General features: G+C 45.5%; 2 protein-coding genes across 5 annotated transcripts; one reads left to right on the top strand and one right to left on the bottom strand.

Annotated features, from left to right (window-relative positions):
• Positions 1 to 1,637: 1,637 nt before the first annotated feature.
• GTF2E2 (general transcription factor IIE subunit 2) lies at positions 1,638 to 27,675 on the bottom strand. 3 transcript variants are annotated; one of them, XM_075750928.1, is made up of 8 exons: positions 27,559 to 27,675; positions 26,732 to 26,898; positions 14,947 to 15,038; positions 14,322 to 14,429; positions 12,396 to 12,578; positions 11,827 to 11,920; positions 3,553 to 3,668; positions 1,638 to 2,531 (listed from the first exon to the last, which is right to left on the bottom strand). In XM_075750928.1, exons 2-8 carry the CDS (start codon positions 26,892 to 26,894, stop codon positions 2,412 to 2,414), a joined length of 876 nt encoding a protein of 291 aa, XP_075607043.1. In that variant the 5' UTR covers positions 26,895 to 26,898; positions 27,559 to 27,675; the 3' UTR covers positions 1,638 to 2,411. The 3 variants fall into 3 exon arrangements, with proteins under 3 accessions (XP_075607043.1, XP_075607044.1, XP_075607045.1); XM_075750929.1 differs by lacking the exon at positions 27,559 to 27,675 and adding an exon at positions 27,323 to 27,531; XM_075750930.1 differs by lacking the exons at positions 1,638 to 2,531; positions 3,553 to 3,668 and adding an exon at positions 7,159 to 10,410.
• Positions 17,289 to 24,590, top strand: SMIM18 (small integral membrane protein 18). Of its 2 annotated transcripts, none has more exons than XM_075750703.1 (2): positions 17,289 to 17,409; positions 21,690 to 24,590. In XM_075750703.1, exon 2 carries the CDS (start codon positions 21,735 to 21,737, stop codon positions 22,026 to 22,028), a length of 294 nt encoding a protein of 97 aa, XP_075606818.1. In that variant the 5' UTR covers positions 17,289 to 17,409; positions 21,690 to 21,734; the 3' UTR covers positions 22,029 to 24,590. The 2 variants fall into 2 exon arrangements, with proteins under 2 accessions (XP_075606818.1, XP_075606819.1); XM_075750704.1 differs by having other exon boundaries at positions 17,337 to 17,413.
• Positions 27,676 to 27,709: the final 34 nt, after the last annotated feature.

Genomic DNA, 27,709 nt, shown 5'->3' with positions numbered 1-27,709 from the left:
TTGGACGTTGTGCTGTGAAGAGACTCAAGTGGACTGGAGAGGTACTAAAATGTTTTCAGCAAACAGCCTCCCGTTGATATAGTCTGAGACGTTTTCAAGTTGCACCATTTGATTTTTAAGAGGTCTCGGGAAAAACCTGTAAGGACAGCTGGGAGCATCTCCGATAGAGAAACAAAACCCAACTCCTGAAACCCACACCAAAGAGAGGAGCTCACGCTTATTTTCTGAACTCGTTTCTTTCCCGACTGCTTGTCTATATTCCGTGCCACCTCTAACGGGCCAACGTGAGCTTCAGCTATTTTTGAGACTGTACCCTAACAGGCTGTAAAACTTATCATGCCCTCTCTGCTAGTACAGCAGAGGAGAAGACTTCCTCCAGCAAGACAAAACATCTAATCCCGTCTTTGCAACTGGAGCCTGACAATGCCAGCACAGCACGCAGAGCTAGCAGCCAATCTTCCTTTCCTGCTCTCCTATTTTTTGACCTAACATATTTTTAGTCTTTGAAAGTAGCTGAAGGTGTTTTCTTTAGGCTCCCCTGTTATCTTAGTCGCTTGAGCAGAGAAACAAAACAGGTAGCCTACCTTACAGTCTGCTTTGCAAGCTTTGGTCCACAGAGAAAGGGTAACGTTACGTAAGACGACTGGCAAGTCACCCCATAAAAACCCCCAAAGGCACGAAAGGCAACTCAGAGCTCACTAAGAGTTCTGCTTTTGTCTGAGCACCACCACCAAAAATATTTTAAAAAAAATCTGCTCAAAAATGCGGCAGATGGAAAGGAACCTTTTTTTTTTTTTTCTTCTTTTTTTGAGTGAAGATGATAGAAGAGAGGTGAAGTTTTGCAAGCGTGCCGCAGGTGCTTTAAAGCAGAGCTTTAACAGAAAACGAAAAAGCTCCAAGAGGAATTGCTTGTGCTGACCTGGAACATATGGGAAAGAAAAGCAGTTTCAAAACCAGCTGGAGCAGCATGTTTTTTTATATATATAATATATATATATTTAAAAAGCATAAAAATTATATATATATATATAAAAAAAATATAATAGAAGAAACCTCCTACCGGCATTTAGCAACTCTAAAGACTGACGTGCAATGCTGGAAGTATTGTCTGTTTCTCAAAAGAGCAGTCTTTAAAATCAGGAGGATAAATGTTACACTTTACAGAAGTACATTCCTCCTTCCTGTGCTTCCCCAGGCAGACATAACCTGTTCAGTGCGACAGCAACAAAGCCTTATTCTTCATCCGTTTGTGTGCCCAGATCTGACGGCCTCTGCTTCAGCCCCCGTCACATTGAGCAAGACGACAGCTCGTGTGCACGCAGCAGCAATCTACTGTCGGTGGGATTTTATCACGTATTTTATCTTTGATGCTAACCCTAGAAGAGCAGAGGCACAGCTCCTCTCCCGCAGCGCCACGAAAACAACATCAGCATTGATTGACTCTGGTTCGGTACATAAAAATAAGTTATCAAGAGGACATAAATTTGGCCGCATTCCACGTTAGTCTGTACTGCAGGGAACATCGGGCATCTAGAGGGAGCTTTCATTTAAGGTGGTTCCGTCCTAACCAAGAACGATAAAAAGATGACAGCGTTAGCCCCGAACAGTAAGTCATTGAAAAGACGTTGATTCTCTCATTCTTTAAGAAAGCAACACTGGAAACCAGCATTGTCAGTTTATTACTTTAAAAAAAAACCCAGAACATTGCTTCAGTATTACACTGTCATTTTATTTCCCTCCTGTCCATAGAGTAGAACTGTGCAACACACGTGCATCCACTACAGTGACGAGAACTCGCCGAGGGCGATTTCTGCTTAGCGTTAGGAAGCTACGGCCGCATTGCCATCCTGCAGCCTGCTGGGAGTTTGGGAGGGGTTTGTTTCCGAGTTGGAGCCTCAGATATCACACACGTTCAGGAAAGCTCAGTCCCACGGCGAGGAAGAAGCATACAAACCGTGGGGGTGTATTTGACTGTGAAAGCAACTTGCCTGCAGTGATCTTAGGAAAAGGTTTTCCTGAAATAGGTAAAACGAATGCTGTGTTCGATTCTACTAGAAAGCCCCCTGTACGTAATTCCAGGTAAATGCCCATTAAGCAATGTAAAAGCAGAATTAAGCACTGACCAGGAACTCCTGCATTACACGCTGAGCACCATTTATCACTCTAGGTCAAGAGGCAGCTAGTGAGAACCTCTTAATTAAAGACACATTTCCCCTCAGCTAATTAAATTAAACTCTAAATTTAGCAGTTCATACTTGCTCTTAAACTGACCTGTGTCATCTCGGCAGTTGCTGGGATGGGGGAAAACACATCACATTACTATATACAGTCAGTCTTTCTGCGAGCAGACACCGAGCCCGAATGGCAAAAAGCCTGTATAAAAATGCCTGTTTGCTCCCGAATTCAACCGGTCACTGTTTGCCAGGAACGACATCAGAGTAATCTTTTAATACTCCGGCCAAGTGGTCATTGTGAGTCTTGAATCGACGTTTCTTCTGAGAAGCTGGTTTCTTCCTCCTCTGAATAGGAGCCTACAAGAAGAAATAAACAGTAGTCAAAAGATCTGCCCTCCAGCTGCGACATCTGACCTGCCGTGTGACGCTGTGCTAGTCGTCGCTTCTGCGCAGAAGAGCCCTGCTTGCGCCAGGGGTGGGCAGGCGGGAAAGGTGCCGGTCTGTTTTTGCAAGAAGCAACGGCATTCAATTAAAATCCAGGCGGGGAGACGACCCCGGGGACGGAGCACAGTCTCAGTATCCCACGCACAACAGCAAAGTAGAAGTGAAGTTTCCAAATGCTCCCAAGCGGCTACAGAGGCAGGTACGTGCCCCATAGTTCCAGCCACAATTACGTCCTCCAAGACACATTTAGCATATAAGGAATCCACGAGGAGCGCCTACGTGACGACAGGCATTAAAGAATCTAGTGTAGGGACTAGCAAAAACCAGGAACAAGTCCTGTGTGGAAGGGCTCTCGTGAAGGGACAGCGTGAAGCCAAGGGCAGAAGAGAAAAGACGTGGTATATCACGTACAAATAAATGTAAAAAATATATTGTTTGAAGCCAGGAAGAAAGCAACTTCGGAGAGCCTGCAGCCATTTTGGCCTCCCAGTAAAACAGGAGCGTATTGCACCCGGTTTGGAGAACAGCGTGCGTGTGGTGGGAGGCACATTACATGGTTCCCCCATCAGGATTTCAAAGCTATTTAGCAGAAAAGAGAAAGTTAAAAAACCCCACCCTCCTCCCAAAAAAGTAACTATTCTTCTACTCCTAATGTACCGTGCAGCTTCAAGCAGAAGCTTCCACTTTGGAGCTCACAGGGATTTCTGGCATTTGCCCTCTTCTTGATGCTGCTTGGATTACGCTGGCTCAAACGAGTTATAAAAACACTGACTGCTGGCTGCAGCATTGTTTTTTGCAACTTCTTAAAATTGGTCACACTTCCCCGAGCTACACAAAGCAGCTGTGCACAGGCTCACCAACACGTTTTGGAATTAACACTGCGGGGTCGGGAAGAGGGAATCTCCCAGAAAGATCTGTAATTTGTATCTCTTACTATTTTCTTTGGTCCGGTTTCTTGCATGGAAGAAATACCCTGTCGTTTCAGATACTCTTCGATTTTCTCCTCATCCATAGAATCCACGGGAATGCTCCTCCACAGCTTCTGAAATTCTGAAACACCACAGAAAACCTCGTTTTCTATCCCAATGAACAAACCCTGGACAAAGCCCCCGCACGAAGGGAAAGAAACAGACTTGATTTCAAACGCTGAAATATTCTGGCACGTCAGTCTGTGACCGTACGGATGCAGCAGTCGCCGCCAGCAGGCACCCAATTACCACAGCCTTTACCAAACACTGGATGCACTTCCAAAAAAAAAACCCAAAAACAAAAAACCAAACCAACAAACCCCCCAAATCCCAACCGACAAACCAGCAAAACACTTAATGGAAACAGATGAGCTGATGCTCATCTGTGCTAACTGCGCTCCAGCATCGGGAGCGCCCACGGGCAATGTGATTTGAATGTTAATTTGCTACGGAATCTCTCTTTTTGCCTAGCATCTCTATAGCTGCGTAGACTGTCAACGTGTTTTATAAGCCTCAGTTCAAAAGATCTCGGTGAAGGGTAGTAACTAACCGTAAATGGCAGCTTCATTTACACATCTTCAGCTGCAATTGTCTTGGGAGACTTGTCATCTTAGTCCAATTTACTGAAGATTCAAGGCATTGACTTCAGTGGGTTTAAGCTCGTTTATCACTGTAATTTAATACGTACCGTGCTGCACAGATAATAAATTACTAAAATTCCTCTGGTGTTAAAAAGAAGAGAGATACCTTAAAAGCCACAGCAGCAGGAAAAAAGACAGAGACAGTAAGTCTTAATTAGAGCAGCTGCCATCTGCCCGCACACTTTCTGCCTGATGTGAAGTTTCGCAGAGCCTCCGGAATGCCTTCTCCAGGCAGCGGCTGGTACAACCCTACCTCCCTTCGTTCCCCAGGCAGTAAGTTAGATATATCCTGTCAGCAGGTTTGGCTAACAAACTATAAATAAAACACGAGGCACGCATAGCAACGCAAGACTAAATTTTTCCCTTTATTTCCAGATAAATTTAGTATACAGTTGTCAAAACAACCGCCACTTCTGCATGCTTAAGAAGCTGTCCTATGCAGCAGGCGATCAGACGCTCCAGTGACGGTCGGCCACAGACACGCTGCAACAAAACGGCGCTGTACAAAAGGCGTACGTAACAGACTTGGTTCCTGCACTTGGACCGGCTCCCTTCCTAATGTATCTTGTTTTTCTATGAAAGTACGTGCTTTAAGTCTCAGGTCTTTCTTTTCTTCCCGTTGCCAACTGTAAGGGGCTGTTCAAGCTTTCCAGGAAACAAAAGAGGAATTTTGCCAGGGAAGAACAACAATGTTCATTTTTGGTAATGCAGCGTTTTTGAAGAGAACTAAATCCTGTCAAAACACCGCTTTTGGTTCCACGGAGATAGCGCTCAGCTTGTTTCTCACACGGGCTATACGGCGCAGCAGGATCACCGAGACTGCGGTTTTCAGATAACTTAAGGCAAGGACCGACACCGTAGTCAGACGTTCTCCATCTGCTCATCCGTTTTGAGTGCGATTCCACACTTTCGGCATAGCTTGCGGTGCCTGCTATCACAGATCATCTCTCACCTCATCCTGCTGCGGCAGGTGGAGAAGGTTGTGTCATGATCAAAGCTGAACACGCAAGAGAGAAATTTCTCAGCGATGAGCACTCAGATTAAGTCTTCACAGCAGAAGCCTGCGCAAGGGTCCTGTCACATTCTCCGGACCGCGCAGAACGTGCTCTTTAAGCCATTTCCTTTCTGTCCGTGCCCCCTCCCTGTCCCAAACACCCAAGCTGGACTCCGAGACCCAGAGGTGCTTGGAAAGATGAATCAGACGATGGGTGTGCAAACGCAGTATCGCCCTTCCCCCGTAACCGTTATTTCAAATCGTGTGTTTCTGCAGTTCACACACAAAGTGACAAGGCTGCACGTGAATGCATGACTCAAACGCATCCCGGTTAGACAGACTTTAACGTTGCGTTGTGCTACGCTGCCCCCGGCCCTGCGCAGACGACGAAGAGCCGCAGGTCAGTCCTCCGACATGCACGACAGGCACGCGTACGCGAGGCGACGGCAGATGAGAGACTCGATAACTCTTGATTCTTTACGTGGCAGCGTCCTTTTATTTATAATGTTCTGCTACAAACACAGATGATGTGTCTCCTTATTAGAGCTCATGATATATGGACAAACATGCCCCAGTGCCAAAAAAAAAAAAAAAAAAAAAAAAAAGGCTAACAATGGGTGCTTAAAGTTAAACCGGTCTACATTCTTCTGGGGAACAGAAGTGAAAAATTAAACACTAGAAAATAAACGGTCAGCTCTTCAAGGATCAACATGCACAAAAGTGCAGATCACAGTTAATACCTAACCACAGCGTTTTCCATTTCTTGTAATGCAGCGGTTATACCACCATTACAGCTTCACAGTCACCTTTTAAACCTGGCCAAGAAATACGAAGGTAACAGTCACCAAGAATCAAAACCGCAGAGCTAAAATGGACTTTACATACAGGTAATTTAATGCACTAATTGGCCCCACCAGAGTCGCCATACAGTATTCTGCAGCTCCACTTAAAAACTCCTTCATAAATCAAGCTGCTTTCAGCACTATTGCTTTGATTGCGGTAACTGGAAAAGAACCTTCTTCCCATGCTGAAGCTCCACACAGGGCATTAAAATACCTTATTGCCTAGGAAAGGGGGGACTCACACCACCACGGCCCGCCCCCGCCTGCCCCCCGCCATGGAAATACTCTGTGTTAAAGGCTTGGTTCAGAACTAAAAGCATAAAATAAAAGCTGGAGAAGCATACAGAGCTGCCACCCTCCAGACGGCTGGGCATACTAGCTGTCTGCGTTTAGGGTACCATCTAAAGGGAAAAGGAGATACATCTATCATCTCATCACAAAACCGATTCGGTGTAACACCAGACACTGAGCTAAATGCAAGAACCGAAGAAAGAGAGCAGCTGGCTGGCTGGCACTGAACCATTTCCACATTACCTGTCAGATTTATTCACAAGTCTCCAAGGACTATGCCCCTATCAGCTAGTGAAAGCTTAGACCTTGGGAATACGCTATCTGAATTATTGTGACATCCTCTCTGAAATACGAGAGCCTATGGGAAAAGCCGCCAATAACTGCAGCTCTGAATAAACGACCGTCCGCGTTTGTAGCTGTGGTATTTCCGCACCTCAAAATTCATACCCTTGACCCAAGAGAGAGAGAGATTTCTCCAACTTCTTTGAGGAGAATGTGAAATACTGTCACCCTGGCCTTTGCTGTGGCTCCAAGAAACAAAGGGGGTCACCAGTTGTAAAAAGCAGTTCATGAGAGGGGCCAGGGAGGAGGAAAGGGCACGCAGCGACCCGGTTCCTGTCCTCCACCAGCCCTGGAGTAGTGTCCACGCTTACGGCCAGGCAGGAGGATGCAGCAGGCTGGCCTGTCTCTGGGGAGGGGAGAAGACAGAAAGAAAGAAAAAAGCTGTGATGCCCTGACGTGTCTGAAGAGCGGACGACGACGACAGAAAGCAGTTCCTAGAGATGGCTTCAATATACCGTATCCTTTTTTTTTTTTTTTTTTTTAAACAACGTCTTCATTTGCTCCGTGGACAGGGTGCAGGGAGCTCGGTACTGGTGTGCGGAGCGGGAAGGAGATTGCTGGAGCAGAAAGCTCGCCACACGCTGGTCTGCTTCAGCCAGGCACGGAGCACAGGTTCAGATGCACGCATTCCTGCGGCGCACGTAACCGTTACAATTACGGAGCGCATCCCATTTTCCTTCTCCATGTCCTGTCAACAGCTAGGCGACCTGTACACCATCAGAGCGCGCGAAGGTGAGAGACTCTTCTATGAGAGCCACTAAACTATTTGATAGATCAGCCAGAACAAGCATATAATAGCTACAGAAGGGGAAAAAAAAAGTCCAGCAGCCAAGACGGTAAGGCTTCACCTGACCGCAGCGGGCTGCATTCAGACAAGATGACAGTTTCTCCAGCCGCTTAGGCTGCCGTGACAAGACGGAACCCAGAAAAAAATCCCCTGGGGAGAACTTTCCAAAGAGTTTCTGGCCAAAGCAACGCAGGTGCTGTGAACCCGCGAGGAGACACACACGTTTTCAGCGGGGCTTTTAAGTCCTGATGCCAATGCTGCAGATTTCCCCCAGAAGCAGCAGAAAGTTGTGATCCCAGTACCCGAGGGCAGGTGCTTGGTGTCTTGCCTGGACAATGAACAAATCCTGTATACAATATCTGGCAATTTGATCACTAAAATATTTTAACTCAGAAGCTTGACAGAAGGAACACTACTCACGGGCTGCTCCCTTGCTCCTCCAGATAGCTAACTTCTGCTCTTTCACGTAATGAGAGGAGGGAATGAGATCACGAGCTCATCAAAAGGCCAGTTTCGATGCCTGCTAACGTCTCCAGCATCACGATGTCTGCACGCACACACTTAAAACAATGAGCTTTGACCAGCAGTAACCAACACACAGCAAAGCAGAGGCAGCATAACAAAGATTTTGCAAACAGCTTCTCTCTCCGAAATACCCAAGGGGTAAGGATGCACAGTTACCTCAACTATGCTTCGTCACGGGGTGCCTCATATACAAAACCAATTTGCGCTGACGTTCCCCGAGTGATTTTACTCTAACACGCTCCCTTTTCTATAAAGGCTTACATTTGGAGAACAAAGTAATGGGTAAATGGCTGCACAGCGACTTTGGTGCAGCTCATCCCGCACTTCTGACTGCCTCACCTGCTCTTGTAAAACAGTTGAGATGGCTTCTGGAGATAAACTGCTCTATCACGCCGGTAATAAAATCTGCCGGAGATTAAAAACAGCTTAAAAATCTTCACTGAGCTGAGCCAGAACCTGAGCACAGGACAAGAACAGACACTAACAGGGAGGAAAGGAATAAACAACTGAAAAGCGGGGAAGATGGAATCCTGCTTCGTAACAGTCCCAGGGAGCGCGGTACTAGATCCATACCAGAAGGAAAAAGTGCCTGATATTAAGTCGGTGCTGCCCTTGGCCCATCTTGGAATTCAAAGCCAGAGCTGCATGTCATCACTGATCCCAAGCAATTTTTATGCTTTTAAATTTAAGAGGCTTTGACCATTCTTTAAATTTCTCCGAAGGTGCCTAGGAAGACTATTAAAAACATGTATAATGAAGTATCCAAATTTTTAGGCATGAAAATACTTCCTATATTGCCTTCAGATGTGACAGATACCATCTCTAACAGTTAAGCAGTGAAACTGGCCTGTCAGCAGTCAGCCGGCACGGGGTGAAAGCTTGGTTCACATGCAAAGCGCTTAACCCCAGCACAAAAAAGGCAGCGCTTTCCTTGGCTGAAGCACCTGAAATCTAGCCCGGCTTTTATAAACGCTTTCAGCTACACACTACTGACAGAAGATTAATTAGTCAGGAAGTCAAGAAGGAACACATGCAATCTGAACCCTTCTTGGCTAATCGCATAAGAGGAAAAACAAAAGCCATTCCTTACTGCAAAAACCTTCTCCGGTACCCTTGAGATCACGATATATAGGTACTGCACTACTGCTGCAGTTCATTGGGGTTTATTTTCAAAAGCTTGTTCTGCTATCAAAATAACCATAGTCAGGGCAGAGATAGGCACTACCAGAAGGCAGTTCCTCCCCCTACTTTAGACAGCAAGGTCCAAACTGCCCCGGCTGCTCCTCTTTCTCTACTGACTACCGATGGAGCTCAGACAGCGATGGGAGAGGACGCCTAACTTTTAGAGGGTTTTAATCCCAGCTCACACACGTTCGAAACCGGAGAGCGAGTGTCATACGGCAGACTCATGCGCTGAGGAGCGCAGAGCCTTCATTTCTAAGGATAAACATGAAACTAGAAACATATTTTGAACTGTCATCGGCTGCTAGATCAAAGAGTCTGACAACACTTCAAGGCTTATTTTGCAGTCTTCTAAGAACTGTTTTAACGTTGCCGGAGATAACGAGCTGAAATAGCACTGCTAACGTAGAAACGTGTCATAACTCATCCCGTACGCAGACAATTCTGCCGATGACTCCCTAAGAGACATGCTTCTGGTGCTCTGGAAAGAATCGTAAAGCAAAACGCTCCGGAAGGATGGGTTTTCTTCACCACAGGATAACAACAGTTGGAAAAAAGGACCCGTTCCAGCTGCAATAAGTAAGTGAACCCACCCAGGGATGTTTTAAGAGTCGTGGCATAGGCAAGCAGATCACAAAATTCACAAAAGAGAAAGTATTCTTACGCCCTCTCAGAACAAAGCATCATCGTCTGCATGAAAAGAAAAACCAAAACCAGCAGGAATAGGGGGGGGGGGGAAGAAAAATCATCGCTTTCTGATCAGATGGGAACATGCTGCCACCTGCGGATGAAAGAAAGCAAAGCCACCTTGAACTGCACACACACAGCACACTAACGGCCCCTTCACTACAGCCGCTGCAGGCTTAAATGCCTGCCTTCATCGGGAAATTAAGCCGAAAGGCTTAAACATTTTGTTTCAAGGTGTTTTAAAGGGTTTTTTTTTTCAACTCTTCCCCCCCTTTCATAGCAACAGCCTGCACTGAGCGTTCCTAAACACAGATCAGTGCTGGGTATGCTAAAATATAATGTATTGTATATGAAGAGCCTTGGATTTATACTGGCTACCTGATGAAGAGTTGGCAGGTGTCTCTTGCTACGTCTTAATAAAATGGGCTCTTTTATTAAATTTCACAGTTAACGCTGGAGTTATCACAAACTAAGAGCAACAGGGTAGCGACCTCCCTCTGATAACTCTTTTAGGATGGTTGGGTGCCAGTTATCTGGAAAAAATTGCACAAGAAGAAATGATCAGCGATCCTGACTGTAACACAACCAGTAGCTGCTAAAAACTTAAAAGCTTTGTCTTAACAGTTACTGCAACAGCACTGATTTCTAAATGTTTTGGCCGCGTTCGGATCCCTAACAGCCGTAGGCCGATGGACTGAAAAGACACTCTCTGAACAGGATGACGGTGTTAATGGTAAACTCAGAGGACTTGGGAGGTTAGAAATTCACACTAAAGGCTTATAATTCTGCATTTCACATAAAGTTCCGACTGTCACTATCAAGAAGTGACAGAAATTACGGTTTAAAGAGATTCACTTCAGTATTTTGAAGCACTTTTTATATTTTTAAATGCTGTAGACGTCACATCTACTTAATTATCTCTGTGGAAGAAAGCTATTATTACTGAGAGTACAAGCGTGGTCCATACCAAGTTAATGATACACATTTCCAGTTAAAGAGTCTCTCTGAGCTAGTCCAAGAAAAAAAGAGCTTTATGCTTTGTCCTAAGGAGAGCAGTTCAAGTTTCTATCAAAACTCTTCCCTTTTGTTTTAAACCATAACGTGACATTGTATGATAAGATGGCTTTATGTGGCACGTTACAAGAACAACGTGTTAACAACAGAAAGCGTTCAGTGTTGTTGAGTCATTTAAAGCAAGATCTTTTCACACAGATTGCCTTCTCCTTTCCGTACTGACAGGCATCTGACGTCAGCATAAATGTCATTATTGGAACACACCCTGATTTGTATAATTAATTTCTGTGCGTAAACAGGCACATGGCACCAGAGGATTTTACCGCTATTTGTTAAACAGAAAACACACGCTGAACTTCCAAAGTCCCAAAGCCACTCCAAGCTCTAGGCAGCAGCACTACGCCACATCTGCGCTCTCCTCCCAGTTGTAAACTAACCCTTCTCGGGACTTTTGCTCACATCTCCTCCCTGTCGGCTTCCTCCTCCTCCCGTTCCGTTTGTGGCTTCTCATCACATTCGCCAATAAAAGGCACACGATTAATAAACTGGAAAGAAAACAACAAACTTGCACCCAGAAGCCATTATTTTGGGCTTTTTTTGGCTGCCCTTCACACAGCAAAATGTTAGATGCCAATTTAGGCACCGTCAGGTGATTCTCAGTCTCCTCTGTGCCGCTACACTTGAAGAGAATTGTTGAATTCCTGGCGCCACGTTCCAATGTGTCCACTATAAAACAGAGAATATTACGCCTGAGCTCACTCGCCAGTCTCGCTATAGCTTCGTCTTAACACAAACCCTTCTCCTAGCATCTGGATATCCCTAATATTTCATCACCACCTTATAAGACTGCTATACCTGAAGACTGCTTATAGATACAGGTGCTTAAGATGAACTCAAATCAACTATCACGGAAATATATGGAAACAAACACCTACCTTCATCTACAGTAAACTGACAGCTCTTGTCATTGTAGAAAAGAATTTTCTTCTTATCGGGGCGATTAACAAAGATGATCTGGTCCCCTAAAGCCTCGAAAACAAATGCAAAAGAACAACTCAAAATCGCTTCGTTTCCAAGAATAAGGATTCCAAGTTGAACGACAGACCCAGATCTCGTGCACAACAAACTAGAGAAGCAGCAAAGTAGCTAGTAATGAAAAGCATCCAAAGCGGACGCTTACGATAAGCGCGCTAATAAATCAAATATGAGATACGGCGGACTGAGATCAAGGTACAAAAGCAGAACTAAATGCCTACAGCTGGAATGCGGGAGATCAAGAGTCTTTTGCGAGAAAGAGCTTTGACAGCTGCGCTGAGACATCAGGCCAAATCTGAGAGCGAAGGAAGAAATACAGAGAAAGCGACACCATTAGATCTTCCGAAATAGCTCGTGAGTTAACAAAAGAACAGAAACAAGTCATGAGAAAATTCTCCCTTAGCCTCTACCTCCCCTTCGAGGAGGTAACCGGAACGGGTTCGCTGAATCACAGACACGCGCTACTCACCTTTATGGCTTTCTGCGCGTTGGGTAGCCCTTCCTCAATATCTTCTAAAAGGATTCCTCCCAGCCCTCGCTGGTCATGCTTGTCCAAGAGCCTGAGCAGAGCCTTTTTATCTTTCAAGTTGTACTTGGGTTTGAAAGCATACTTCCCATCTACAACTTCTATTTTCGGATTGTTGACTAGAGCCTGTAATAGGGACATAAATTTTAAACCTTGAAAAAGAGCACACGCTAGTACTTTTTTTCTGGTGTGCTTTTGAGCAGCTAGAGCACGTCACAGCTGCCAGTTTGAGTTTGAAACAGATTTGAGATCCTTGGATCCGAGATCCACCAGCCTAGGCGTAATTCGCCACAACATAAAGCGCAAAGCGCCAAAGGAGGCTCGACATCATTCACTTAACACCTTCGGGCTCAGAGGTCCACAAAGCCTCTTATGGCAGAAAGCCGCAGATGTTCCTTTTTGAAAAAGGAATGAAAATAGAAGAGGGAACGCAAAAAGAAGCGTACTCTGGCTGAATATAAAACGCAAACGCACAACTCGGCGTATCAAGCTCGGGTGTACGGATGCTAGGAATGTGAAAGGCATTAACGTGGGATGAACAAAACAGGAGTCAGTCTTCCCCAACTGCTGTCAATTGGCACCAGCAGCTGTAGAAGAAATTGAGAAGAGCGGACCTCCTTCACAGTAAGATTTTACTTATGACGCCAGCTTCAGAGCGAAGCTGACCAGAAGTTCACGGACAATTGAAATGATTTAAGATATGCTCCGAATCAGATTTCCTGTGCAGCCTGTACCACAATGGAAGTTCACCTGTAACAGAGGGCAACTCTACTTAGTTTCTTCTGCAGATGCCAGCCTGACCCTGAAAGGAGAAAGAGAAGAGACACAGAAAGAAGAAAGGAGGGAGAAAACACCTGTAATAGAGAAAGTAACCAACTTTGGCGCTGCAGGGTATTTATTCGTTCGCCTTTGCTCATCCCATAACAATTCAGTGATCATTTTGTACGCACTTCTTGGGAGGAGCTTTTCATTCCATCTTGATATTCTGGTTCATTACGGAAACAACCTTTTGAAAGGCTTCAGCAAAGCCAAGCTTCCATCACAACCAACGCAGCCAGACCGGAGGTTTCTGCACCCCAGAATATTAGTACTGGCAGCAAAGGAACGCTACGGGCTGTATTAACTAAAAACATCCCAATTTTTACTATGCAGAGATTCTTTTCCCCGTGCCTCAACAGACTTTACTACTCTGTTGCGAGGATTTAAAATATGATCTGAGCAAAACCAGGTAAGCCAATCAAGTATAAGTACCAAATACGGTATTTTGCTGATTTATTAATCTTGAAATTCCATGAAGACATTCAGATCAATTAAGCATGAAGACGAATACGGTGGCAAGTTAGAGTGGATCTCTGTAAGAACGCAAGGTAGCGCCTAGACTGAGACTGATGAACTCCAGCAGTGGAATTTGCAGATCTATTACCCCCCAATTTCAGACATAAATTTCACATTGGAATTCCTCACTTCAGTAAGTAACAAAGCACTGTAAGCCTATGAATTTTTGTGCCTTGTTCCTTCCGTTTAGTTAATTTAACATCCTCGATATTGGAAGAGCTCTCCGCTTGAATTTTTTTTCTTAAAATAAACAGCTTGTTTATATAAAATGAGCACTGAATTAATTCACATGACATAAAATACACTCACTGTGTAATAATTCTAAGAGATCCTTAAAAAAATGTCAGAATAGGTTTCATTCCACAGTTACCTCAACAGCAGGAGGTACAAGACAGAGACACACGTGAAATCAGCGTAGTTTCTAAAAGGAGGGATTATATAATTGTAGAGTTTGTAATTAAATATACACGTAGAAATCAGATTTATCATAATCCTTTGATCTCTAATTAAAATCTAAGCGTGTGTTTCCTTTACCTCGCTCATTAACCATTGTTTCTGTTTGAGTCCAATATCTAAATGCTGCGTTTCATCCAAAATCTCTTCTAGGGTTAAGGGATGCGTATCACCACGCTGGTGCCGAGTCTGTAAAAGTAAATAAGATCTATTAGAGTTCTGTACGTATTTTATTCAGCGACCTAATCGCCATAAAGTAACTAAAATTGATACAGTGTGACGCCAAAACAACTTTTGCAAAACCAGGACACAGTACACATAGCGTATGAGTTTCAATTTGGGGTTTTTGACACTATGACGAAAAAAACTAGTACCAGCTGAGAGCGATGACAGAGTCATCTGTCAAGCACCAAGTTACAGGTTATTTTGATAAATAGCTCATGAATCCTAAAAGCTGAAAGCATCTTGCAACTCCTCTTTCTACTGCAAATAAAAAACCTTGTCCTGGTTTTAAAGCGACCCGGAATAACGAGGATTTCAGTAACGATACGCTGACCGCTTGGTTTACTGACAGCATTGCCGTTTCTTGACATTCTCACTCTCGCGGTAAAAGAATTTTAGAGTTTGAAATACTCAGCATCTTTCAGCTGCCACAGGAGAATAAATAACTAAAGTGTTTCAAAACCTTTACATCAAAACACCGTACCTTCATATAATTCACTATTTTAGCAAGGACTCCAAACTTGTAGCCAGAGCCTCCCGAAAGCGCCTTCAAGTTAAATGATCCATTGCTGTGATCTACGAAAGGAGAAAACAAACAATTAAACGACGCTTTCAACAACACCCTGTCGGCTCCGCACTCCATCTCTTTCTCACTCTCCTTCCAAAAGCTTTCAGGATTACAGCTGTGAAGAGAAACGCGCGCAGCAGGAGCGGTCACCCCCGGAGGACTCCACACGTGTTGATCCAGACCCACAGAGTTACCTGTCGACAGGCTCCGGAGCACTTCTGAGCGGAGCTCCGTGAATATAAAGTTATCGAGACTCGACCTTTAAGAAAACAGCAAGCAACTGCAGCGTTACTACCATAAGAGTACGTGCTTAATTCTGTGGCTTAACGTATCGCCATCGTTTAAGATTTATTAATTCACGCTGAAATAATGCGCTGCATTTTTGCCCAACGATTAGCTCTACTGATAGCTTCGCGCTGCTGAGATAGGAGCTGAAAGTTTCATTTATTCCCAAAAGGTATTCAACGCCAGGTAAAGGAAGGCTGCGCTTGTGGTGCTGGGCTTTTTCATTTGTTTGTTTTTAAAGTAGCTCTGGTGGAGGATTTATTTTTAAAACCCCCATAAATTCAAAACAATTCAACTTGGTGCATTGCACCACCGGAACAACAACTCAGAATCCCCTCTGCTGTCAAGTCTGGTTCTGTCTTAAGGCATCGTGAGGTTTAGTACTGTGTAAAGCTTGTTTCAAAAATTCTTGCAAGGTTGCTAATGACTGTTTTATTAACTCGAGCTATTAGCACAGCACGTTAAACAGAAATATCCACAAACCACTATCAAAAGCCACAGGCCCATTACCAGCATAACGTTGCTCAAACTTAATGGTAACAGCTTTTCAGAATTTCATCTATTGCAGAAAAAGAGTATTTCCTTTTTGTCACCACGGGAATTTTCTAATCCGCTGGTGGTTTGTAATCACATTTGACAGGACAGTAGGTATCTCAGAGATACCGAGCTCCTATTATTTCTGCGGAAAAATCAGTCGAGGGAGAGAAAAGAACAATTAAAGTTAGTTTATTAACTGAGGGTGAGGTTGCAGCGGGTACTGAGCAGAGGTGCTGAGCAAAATCTTTGCTCTGCTGGGAAGCTGGAGGATAAAGATGAGAGTGGTGATAAGGGGGAGTGGAAGGGCTCAGGGGCAGAAAAAGAAAGAAAAAAGAAAGAAAAAAAAAAAGGATCATCATATTGTAGAAAATGAATCCAAGATGTTTGACAGAGACCCGTCGCCTCCACCGAGCAAGCGGCGGGCTTAGAGAAGGTCTGCTGCGTTCACTGCATTTAAATTGAGATGCCTGTGCCAAGTTCTTCATCGGAAACTCCAAATTAAGTTTCCATAGTCACTATGCTTCAGGTGAATTTTTTTCATGTCCGTCCCACTGCACTTCGACCTATTTCTAGTCAGCTGTAAAGTCACGATAAAAGGCAACTACAAACTGGGAATTTGGGGAGTAGTCAAATTTCCAACAAAACCACTTTCAACAATTACTGGCAAGACTTCGCGGAAACCGGCGACAGCATAGTAAAAACCATAATGCCGAAGGAACAAACGTCAAATTTACTACTCGGCAACTGGTAATTGTAAAGCTATTACATGACATCGTATTAGAGGCTTTACACAGCACGAGAATTCTAAAATTAACGTAGAAGAATCAGTATAGCTCCAGCTACAGAAGAACATTTTATTCTGGTTACTACAATAAGCTGGAAAAAGGGAGAAAAACAAAAGCCAGCTCCCCCTGAAAATACCGCCTATAGGGAATTCCCTCTACAGGGTTCTCTTTTATCGTTAAAAATGAATGTCTATGCAGGACATTTTATAAATAATTTAAAAAAAAAAAGAAAAAATCGTTAAGTGGCACAAGAGGTCTAAAGTGACCAAAATAAATTCAGAGGTAGAACAAATAGTTAAGACGACTTGTCATGTATTTGTTCTGTCAATTGAATCAAGGAGATTATCTCGTTTAATCTGCCCGTCATGAACTGCAGCAGGCTGTAGCCAAGTAAATCTAAGCACGCGGCAAAGCTGGAAATCTGCAGATATTAACACTTCAAACGTCACGGTTTGACCGGCCGCTTTCCAGCGCAGAGCAAAGCGAGGTCACGGCCACCGTCGTGCTTCTCCGCTAACAAGCTCATCGCGCACAAAGAGCATCCCGAAAACGAGGGCGGGAAGGGGTTCGGTTCTTAGACGAGACAGAAAGAGTCAAATTTATGAATGATTTACTCCTGGGGTTGAGGGTTTGATGCAAATGAGCATAAAGGAAGTTGTCAGCAGCATCGCGCTCTGGCCAATGGTAGGAAAGCTCCATCTTAGCTCTGCCATAGGCTGCATTAAAAAAAGGGACCAGAACAGCGCTCTTTCAGCATCCTTTCAGACAAGAGGTAGGTGTGTATCATTTTCTAACGTTGTCTTAGGTTTATCGTGATTACTGAAAGAAAATATGCCTGTAACCTGCAAGCCTGTAAAAAGCTGCTTAGAATCAGAACGATTTTTCTCGAGGTTTAGCGGGATTTTATGCCGCCGAACGCAGAGGAGCTTGTCTCGCGCTATCAGACGAGCACTTTCACCATCTGTGCACTAATGGGAAATTGATGACCGCTCCATCTTACAGAAAAGCTAACACACCGAGCCAAGATTCAGTAAACAAAATGGATTTCATGCTTACTGGGGAGGTAGCTTGTTTCCTGCAGCCTCACGTTCCTTCTAATTCATTCTATGTGTTTTTAGAGCAATGATAGTGAAAGGATTTTCCTTACAACAAAGACAGCTAAACCTGAAATTTAAGAAATATATCTCCCAAGAGCGTATGCCGTAAACCGTGTCAATTAGGCTGCCTGCGTTCGCGGTTACGCTAGAAGGCCGTTCGAGAAATTTGGTACATTAGGGTAGGAAGAAAATCCCGTCGTACATTATTATCCTTGTAAATACCGGAGCAGCGATCAATACAATAGAAACAGGTTAGAAGCCACCTGAGATCTGTAAATGCTCTTAGCCCAAGATGTCTATTCAGTGGTTTCTTAAACCGGACTTCCTCAGCACTGCATTGAAATCATTTTTTGCCAGTCATTTCCCTCTGCTCCGTGAATACGATTTCAAATAAAGCTGCTCCTCTGCAGCGTCTAAAGACCACGACACTTTTAAATTAAAACCTAATACAGACATTTCAGAAGCCAATTCATTAAATATTTAACTCATTGCATTTTGGATACACATAATAGCTGAATTGCATTCAAATCTGAACCGGCTTACAATATGAATTTTAATTGTGCCATTACAAAATAAGGAAAACCGCATGAAACGGGACCATTTTTGACAGCTTTCAAAGACGCTAACCTTATTAGTGCTGTGTTAATTCCGAAGGCTCGGCAACGGCTACTTCAGCCTCGTATTTTAATAATTACAGCAACGAGTAGCTGACATTTATCTGCCTCACCTCCTTCAAATCTAAGGAGATCATCATCCTCCTCGAGAAACACGAACCGCCTCTGGCAGGGGCATTAAATTCCACCTCCCCGCGTAAAGACGAGCTTCTCTTACGCTGTGCAAACCCCTGCCCTAATGGTGGCTGCGGAGCGGGAAGGGGCCGGCTGCTGCACTGCGCCGGCAGCCGAGCGGCAGGGAATCGGGCCTGGGGAGCCGTGCCGTGCCCTAGATGCTCCCCTCCTCTCGGGAGCCGAGCGACCGCCTTGGCCGAGAGCTGTGCTGGCAAAGGGTCCCGGCTACGCAACGTAAATGTGACCAGCCTCTCCAGCGGCCCCAAATCTTCATCTCTTTTGACTAATTGTGATCACAAGGACCAAAATACTATATTTCATATCAGCAGAAACAGTTAATTTTTGTGCCTGGCGTTTACAGAGCGAACAAACTTACATGTAACAGACTCCGACAAAATCCTCAGTCTTGGAAAACTGTTTAAAAAGTTTAAAACAAACCTCCTCTCCTTTCCCGAGGATATTCTCTTGCCGTTTAAAATAGACATTTAAATCTTGCTTGCTTTAACTACCCCTCAAAGGGGACTCCAAATCCTTTCATTCAGCCCTCTCTCTCTCTGTGTCACAGATTTTCAACCAAGTCTTCAGACCTCCCCTTCAAAAACCCGCCTGACTTTTAGCCCCATAAAACAGATGAGCTGAGTTTCCTTCCTAGACCGTGACCAAACCAAGCCACGCTCTCAAAGCCAGGACCCAACTCAGGAGTATTTTTAGCTTGGATTTGCTCTGTAAACTTTAAGGAAAAAAAAAAACCACCCAGCAAAACACAACAAAAATCCAGTTTAATTCTATCCATCTCAGTCACGTTTTGTGTATCCAATTACAAATTCGTGTATTCAGTTACAGATTTAACAAAGGAAACAGTCAGTTACTGCAACCGCTCCAATAAATGTCTGTATCAAATGCTAATGGCAGGTACCTTCCCAACAACAAAGCCGTTCTGTTTCACTTTAAATCCATTACAGACAGAACGATAAAGAACAAAACATATAATATTTGAACAACAACAAAAAAAAGACGTAAATCGCAAGCTGGCTTTGCTGCATCATCCCGGTCTTCACAATATCCTTTTTTTAAATGATGACACACAAATAAGGAGAGGCGCTTAGACCGCTTTAAGTAATCTGCTTTAGTAAACGCCATCACGCTTTGCCTTTGCCACTTCCCATTTATTCAGGCATTTTGTAGTTTTCACTGTCTAAACAGGTCGATTGCAGAATTATTTCTGGAGTACGCAAGGTTCATTAAAGCATTACCCGTGAGCACGGTTTAACGAACAAACCAGCGTTACCTCTTTGTTGTGTAGTTTTGATTACTGAATGAAATGAAACTAAACACGGATAGCCAGGACCGTTTTGTAATGAACGTGGCTAGGTTTTCACTTTTTGCTTCACGTTCAAAGCAAAAAAGTCTTTCAATGAGGCATGAAAATAAGGCTCCAGGTTTCCACAAAGTTACCGTCTTGTCTCTTCCCTTTCCATAATCCCATGTTTTCTGGGGCACCCCAGAACGTTTTTTTATTACATTAGACTTTATACCAAAAGTACCGTAAGTTCCCTCAGTTTTGGGAGACGAAGCCAGGGAAAAAAGGAAACCGGGGGGAAAAAAGAGACGCGTAACTGTAAAGACGTTATTGCCAAAGATCTCATCCGCCTGCTTATCCGTAATTCACGGAGAAATTCAGAGACAGACAAAACTGCTTTTTTGTTCTAGATACACTACAGAAATTACTGAGGCACAGCCTACTTTCACACTTTTGAGCAACGGCCTTTCCAAAACAGCACATCTCGACAGCGATGCCATTCGCGCCAAAGGCTGATTTGCTGAAGCCAACTACTTGTTTTATCTCTCCCCCGCACCACAAAGCGGTCTCGTCTTCTGCCGGGTGCAAACAGACAGCATTGGACCAAAGACGACCTTCCTTTCCTAGCAGTGAAGCAGAGAACACAGTTGAAAATAAGAAATCAGAACTCCTCAGAGGGGGTTGGGTTTTCCTTGTTATCTATCCTAAATGACCACGGCACCACAAACGGGCCGAGGTTTCCAAAGGCGCTCGGTGCCGATCGGGCAGCTGAATGACACGGTTGGATTTCTCGAGCACAAACTTGTACTCAACAGCAGGGGAACGAACACCTCAGGAAATCTGGCCTTCTCAAGTCTAAAGAGTTTTGCAGGGTTAATGAGTCTGTGCTAACAGGCGATTCTAAAATAATGAGTTTTAAGGAACCAGGATTGTTATTTTGTACTAGAAGAAAGACCAAAAGTTCAGTTCCATTCTTTGGAAACATCCTCTAAATAGTTAAGACTGAAGAGCCACTTCTTTCTTTCTCCCAAATAGAAGAGAAAAAGAAGCCCAAACAAACAAACAAACAAACTCCAATGACGTTAACGTTCTTCTAATCACCCAGGTATGGGAGGGTGGTACACGGATCTCTTGGTTTTCTAAGAATGCCAAAAAAGCGCTGAGGGCTTTCACACCCTGCAAGTACCATGCAAGGTGGGGGTCGGTCTCTTCTCCCAAGTAACAAGCGATAGGACAGGAGGAAACGGCCTCAAGTTGCGCCAGGGAGGTTTAGATTGGATATGAGGAAAAACGTCTTCACAGAAAGGGTTGTCAAGCATTGGAACTGCCCAGGGAACCGGTGGAGCCATCATCCCTGGAAGCGTTTACAAGACGCAGACACATGGCGTTTAGGGACACGGTTTAGCGGTTGGACTCGGCAGAGCTAGGTTAACGGTTGGACACGATGATCTTAAAGGTCTTTTCCAACCTAAAGGATTCTATAATTCTATCTATGATTCTACCAACCTCAAGACTAATGATAGACAGGCCGTTGAATCCGCTGTATATCTTGAAAATTATATTTGTAACCTTTTTATCTTTGCACGTACTTGAAATAAAGCAGTAAAGCTCTCTCATTCCGGGATAACTTACGCTACACGATGCACGCATGGACCAGTCATCACTGAAATAAACAGTTCCAGACAAATCACAAACTCGTGCATTTGGAGTCTGATACTTTAGTGAGCAAAGAGGAGTACGAAACAATCCGTGTTTGTAGGAGGTGCGAGCACTTAGTCTGAGCTTAAGTTCTCACAGTTTGGGATAAAGAAATCACAGCATGTTCTTGATCAAGAGAGTCCTCAACAGCTTTGCTTTTCTGTTTCAGCTCCCAAATCCGTGACAGGGAACGCGCTAAGACAACTCTTCAAGAATGGCAAGCCTCAACACCACTCACTGGAACGAGACTACATCCATTTCCCACTATCTGGGCTTTCAAGTGCAGAAAATTTACCCGTTCCATGATAACTGGAACACCGCCTGCTTTATTATTCTGATCATATTCATCTTTACTGTAGTTTCGCTGGTGGTGTTGGCTTTCCTCTATGAACTGCTAGACTGCTGCTGCTGTGTGAAAAACAAAACTGTGAAAGACTTGGAGAACGAACCCAATCCTGTCAGAGCAATGATGAACAGCTTCAGAAAGCGCGAAACGGAGGTGGTGTAGGAAGGACTGAGCATCGGCACCGGAAGAACCTTTAACGCCTTGAACGAAGCCTCTTGTACCTTACGAACGAGCAAGTCACATACTTTGTTTTCTTTTGGACTTAAAGATAATCGCAGTTATCATTTTATCTCTGGATGTGAACTTGAATAATTGGGAAAGGCTTTCCGAGTGCTTAGCAGAAGGATGATCTGTTGCAATGTTACGGGCGAAGAAAAGATTTTTGGGTTTAAATGAACTTTTGTTGTTTATATTGAGTGACTAGCATAGATCTTTGTCTACCTGAACGAACAACCGTTGCCTAGCGTGCATAAAACCGCGTTGCTTAACCGGAGAAAACCTTCATAAAAATGCTCAACAAGCTGATCGTACATAGCTCAAAGACGCAGCAGTGTCCTCTCACTGAGGTCAACCACACAGAGGCAGGAAAGACATACGAGGGGTGAGAAAAAAGATACGAGGGAGGAGGGCGGAATGGCGAGAGATCCCACCAGACAGGAGAGGCTTGTGCGAATTCTTGCCTTCTGCACCTCTTCTTATTACGGGTTCTCGCCTTTTAGAAGAGAGGGCGGTGGGAGGAAAAGTAAGCCAACACGAGATGTATCCCTAAAACGGTCTTTTCTAACCTCCTGTGGTACAATTTGACCCTTTCTCCCTCCTCTTCTCCAGTTCCAGAGAACTGCTCTCCCCTTACTTCATACTCAACCTATTTAACAACGTCGGGGTGTCGACAGGTGACTAAAGCACTACCTTAAGAGTATCTATTTCCACAAAAGCATACCATAGCGGTACTACGGTCTAGAAGAAACAGGGACATTTTCCCACTCCGAGGCTGTTGCCTCTATGATATCCACAACACTACAGGGAACCAGACACACTGGATAGACCATCCCTATCTTAACTTTTCAAAGCCGAACTGGAACTGACCGAGTTCTTGCCAAGGAACGCAAGCAGACGGGTCGCAGAACTCCCAGGCCTATGACAGTCATTTTGCCCAGCGTGCACGCAGCTTTCAGGCGTCGACGTGCTTCGCAAAGGAGAAGGAGGCCACGCCAGGAGAAGCCTCGCGCTAGAGACGGCAGGGTGGACGCACAGCGAGAAGTGACTTCATTTTGCACAAGAGAACGTCAGCTTGCGTCATCCGCCTGCCGATGCACCCCAGAGAGCTCACACCTTTCTCGCAAACGGACCGCGTTAACACTCAGACCTCTAGCTCACCAGATTATTTTTCTTCCGGAGCTGCGTTGCGTCGGTAGTTTTTAAAACCATAGCAGTTTTACAGTTACAAATTACAACTGTAGTAACGCTGTCCAACAGCGTGGCCATCAGTAGCGGCCGGTAAGTCTTTCACGCCCCCGAACCCATAGAGAAGCAGGCCAGCGAGAAACATCCCAGACCGAAGCTACATGTGGGACACGATATTTAACTATACAAACCCCAAATTAATATTCCTGTCATTAGGGAAACAAAACCCACCTAGCGGGCCAAACGGACAAGTTACCGCAGTGATCTCGCAGTGTATCTGTGTCAGCGATACCTTTGTGCTATGATCAGTATCTAGAATTACTTTTTTTTTTTTTTTTAAAAAATATATAAACTCCCTCCATCAGATTCAGTAAGCCTAAGCTCCAGAAGATCTGGACACAATGAAAGACTTGCTAATTTGACTCATGCTCCTCCTGGCTGGTGAGACGGAGTCCAAGATACCCAGGCCACTACTAACCAGCACAGCCAGTCCAGCGATTCACCTGGAGAAGCAATTTCCCTTCTGCAGTCACAAAACGACACAACTACCGCTGCAACCATTCATCTCGGACGCGCTCGTTACGGTGAAGTTTCACCAGTACCAGACCCACGTGCAGAGAATCCTTTTAGCTACAAAAATCAAACTATAAGCACAATTATTGGAAGCTGACGCCCCAGGTACAAGACAACTTAGGATTCACACCAAGACACGTGACAAAGATAACGTTAGCGACGATAATGCCTTCCACAGTCAGGGACGCCGGGTAGATGTCTCGTTACTGTCTGCTGTATTTGACAGCGTCAGCCCTGAAAGACCGGTGTCCTGCTCAAGAGAGGCAAGACTAGCCATCGGGACACACCGAATTAATTAACATGCCTCCTTCCTGAAAGCAAACACTCCGAACGGCAATAGGACAGCTTTCCACTTGCAGCGTTCCTACAAAACGCTCACCGCCGCTGCACACAAGAAGGCAGCGCGCAGGGAGTAACGCGGCTAGCCTCTGCTACGCTGGCTTCGTGTTCTTATGCCTTCCTGAGAAGCACACGCAACGAAAAAATCTCGGGACTCGTTCCAGCGACTTATTTCACAGATCTGTAAGTGGGGCTGGGTGTCTGCAGAAGGAACGGAAGACAAAGATCTCCCCTCGCGCAGCCCTAGAGCCTCAGGACGATTCTTTCCCACGTGTAGACTAAGTCGTGAAAACAGCTCCTGGAGATTTCAGCTCTCGATTACTGGTGGCTAAGACCATCAGGACAAAGGTCTTAAGATAAAGACTAAGACCTCAGCCACAACTTACTATTCGTTAATAAAAAGAAATAAACAGATACAATCTATTTCATTTATTTTCCAGTTACTGTTCTAAATGAGTAAACAAGGCAGTTTTGAATTTGTTCAAATAACTTGTTTGCACAGTAATTTCAAATAACTATAGCAATAACTATTCTCACCGGAAAGCTTACAACAAATCTTCGCGCGCAGGCCAGATTTAGCTACGCAGTCGTTTGAAGATTAGCACGATCTCAATGCCTCTCCTCCGCAAAAAAAGCGACGAGGGCAGGTTCTCCGAGTCACAGAAGCGCAGAAGGAGGGAGAACCCGCAGGCACTACACACCCAATGCCAACACGCAATCACTGCGACTTCACTTATTGTCCTTAACGTACTTTAGGGTCACTACACAACAAAACTAGGACCGATCATCTTAATTTTCATTTCTTAGAGGGGGTGGGACAGGGATTCTTCAACATCGGGTTGTAATCCATCTCCCCAAGACCCACCATATCCTGACAGGCACCTAACAATGTGGCGATTCAAATAAAAAGGAGATTTTGAGGCAAAGGACTCTCGCTCTGCAGCATCACAGGGCAACGTGTGCTGCTGGTGGCCGCTTAACCCGTTCAGTCGCTTGCCAGCCCGAACGTTTGTTCTGAGCCAGTTCCTAAGAACGAGAGGGAGACAGTTGGTCCGCTCGGTCTCCGTTATTTTCCTTCCATCCTTGCTGCTTCTGCAGTAGTTAGTAAACGCTCTCCAGGAGGAAACGAAAGGAGGCCAAACTCGTTCTGCATGAAATGTTATAGGAACCCTGAAACCTTTCCGATACCGTCTGGAACAAAGCCAGCAGCAAAAAAGATAAAGCTTCTTTCCTCACAGCCACGCATTCCTAGTTGCGTAAGTTAATCGTTTGACAGCTGCAAAAGCACTTAAATACCGAGTCCAGAAAAGCACAGAAAAGAAATTACACTTTCTTTATCTGCTGTGCCGCTTGGCCACGTATCTACTCGAATCCTCCAGATCAGACTCACGTTTGAATCCCCCGCCCTCGTCCCGCCTCCCCATCCCTCTTTCCCAGCAAACCGCTCTGCCTCAGCATTTGCAGTTTAGGATATTCCACGTAGAATTTTATTTAGAGAGATTTTTGCCTTTATGTAGGCCAAGGGACCGATGGAAACCTGGCCTCCCTCGATTTATTTTAAAATGTCTGGCCAAAAACTTTTTTTGGCACCCTGAGAAGCTGGAGATGCCAAACTCCCTACTCTTCCTCTCAGACAGAAGATGCTCCACTCCTCCCCTCCTCCTTGATGTTTTCCTCTGTTGTTTTTAGCTCTATTATTTCCTTTGGAGTTTAGAAGAGAGCCACGCATGGTCTTCAAAACGTGAGCACGCAACGAGTTGCATAACAGGATATTTTGTGTTTTAGTAACTCCTGACATTTGATTTGACCTTTAGAGTGCATGGGAGAGCGGTAAGGGCTTTCGGAGAACTGAAAAGGGCTCCCAAGTTACGCGTCTCGCACAGCGAAAGCGAACGCAGCGCGCGGCGTGCGCACAAATCCTCTCCGTGCTGCCCCAGGTGCCGCACTTTTCATTTGCTCACGCTGTTTTGGTGCTGCTTTGTTAACTGCTTATTTCATATCGAGAGATATCAGGGAAATGGCGAAACTCCTGACCAAGACAGACAGAAGCCCTGGTGTGCACGAACAAAGATTAGCTCCAAGGTAAAACAAATCACAACACGCTAACCAGACAAGACATCAGTAGCAAAATCCATCTCACAGATGGATAGCCAACGACTTAAAGTTTAATACAATTAAGTTTTAGACGCTTTCTTGCCAGAAAAAGAACGAGACCACGGTGACGGCTTGTCCTATAGGTCCGGCAAGCGCCAAACCCCATAAAATAAAGGTCAGCTTCATATAAAATAACGTTTTGGCAGCAGCGATTCCTCCACCCGAGCCACAGCAAACAGGTTACAGGATGAGGCTGGATGCCTATATGCGGTAGCAAGCGTGTTTCTTCCCGTTGCACGAGTGAATTTCTTAGCAAAAAGCAACAATTTAAGAGAAAGAATGACAGCAGCCACCAACAAAGTTCACAGATAGACTGACTCATACTATCAAACCACAGCTGAGAGACAGACAGGGGGAAATAGCCAACAGCTGTCAAACAGGAGACTTCCACCAACCTGCGTTTTGTTTTGAGCTCGAGGAAGCGCCTTGCTCTACCTTTGCTTTCTTCTTTTTTGAAGAGGAGGAGTCAGAAGATGGCGCTGGACGTTTTTCTACTGCTGGGGTGGAGAGGGCACGCTTTTTGAATAGCTCTCGCTCTCTCAATAAGCTTGGATCCATAATTCTGTTACGAGAAGTAGGAGGAAAAAGGCAAGAAATAGGTATTAGAGTGAACGGGGTATTTAAGAGCAGAGCCATCCGTTTACGAAGTTGTTCATTCCTTCTTCGCATCCTTCTCCTCCCGTGCGTGGACTTTTAAGACAGTGACACGCCCGGGGATTTAAAGGGTCAGCACGCCACCTCCACCCCAAAGAAGTACCTGAGGGTAGAGAACTCGGTCTCTGAAGCAGCCCCCCATCCGCACGTTTGGAGGGGCGCCGGGGAACCCCCCGGCCGAGCCCCAGCGCCGGGCTCGGAGGCACCCGCCGTTAACACGGAACTTTCGAGTCACCGACACCAGGGGAAACTTCAGCAGCAAGGCGACCGCTCGGAAACCCCCGCCGGGGATGGAACCCGAGGGTGCCCCCCCCTCGCTGCCCCCCCTTTACCGACGTCCGCGGCGGAGCGGGACCGGGCGAAGCTCCGAGGGTGGACAGGGGCCTGGGGAAGCCGCCCCTCCGGTTCCCCCTCGAAGGCCGGAACCCTCCCGCCTTGCCCAGCGCCTGTCCCCACGCCGGGCGGGCTGGGGGCTGACCGCCCCTCCGTGAGGAGCCGGGCCCGGCCGCGGGTCCCCTCTCCCCTCACGGCCCCGACCTCCCCCCCCCCGCCGCCGCGCGCCGCTCACCCGCACGCCGGAGCGCGAGGCGCAGGCCGAGCACCGCCGCTCCACGCCTATTGGGCCATGCCGCTTACCCGGCAGCCCCCGCGCCGCCGGCGTCACGCCCCACACCGGAAGTGGGTTTGCCGTTGCCGTGGTAACGGGCAGGGCTGAAGCG

This window comes from Balearica regulorum, chromosome 4 (genome assembly GCF_011004875.1).
Source record: "Balearica regulorum gibbericeps isolate bBalReg1 chromosome 4, bBalReg1.pri, whole genome shotgun sequence".
NCBI classification, from domain to species: Eukaryota; Metazoa; Chordata; class Aves; order Gruiformes; family Gruidae; genus Balearica; species Balearica regulorum.
The sequence above is the reverse complement of the archived record's forward strand: the minus strand, read 5'-3'. Positions and strand labels throughout refer to the sequence as shown.

Excerpts from the sequence above, each read along its gene's own strand:
- SMIM18 (XM_075750703.1), top strand. The coding sequence starts at position 21,735 with ATGGCAAGCCTCAACACCACTCACTGGAACGAGACTACATCCATTTCC.
- GTF2E2 (XM_075750928.1), bottom strand. The coding sequence starts at position 26,894 with ATGGATCCAAGCTTATTGAGAGAGCGAGAGCTATTCAAAAAGCGTGCC. Across the intron at positions 15,039-26,731 it reads GAGCTCAAAACAAAACGCAG|ATCACAGCAATGGATCATTT; the intron begins GTTGGTGGAAGT and ends CTCCTTTCGTAG. Across the intron at positions 12,579-14,321 it reads AACAATGGTTAATGAGCGAG|GCTCTAGTCAACAATCCGAA; the intron begins GTAAAGGAAACA and ends TCCCTATTACAG.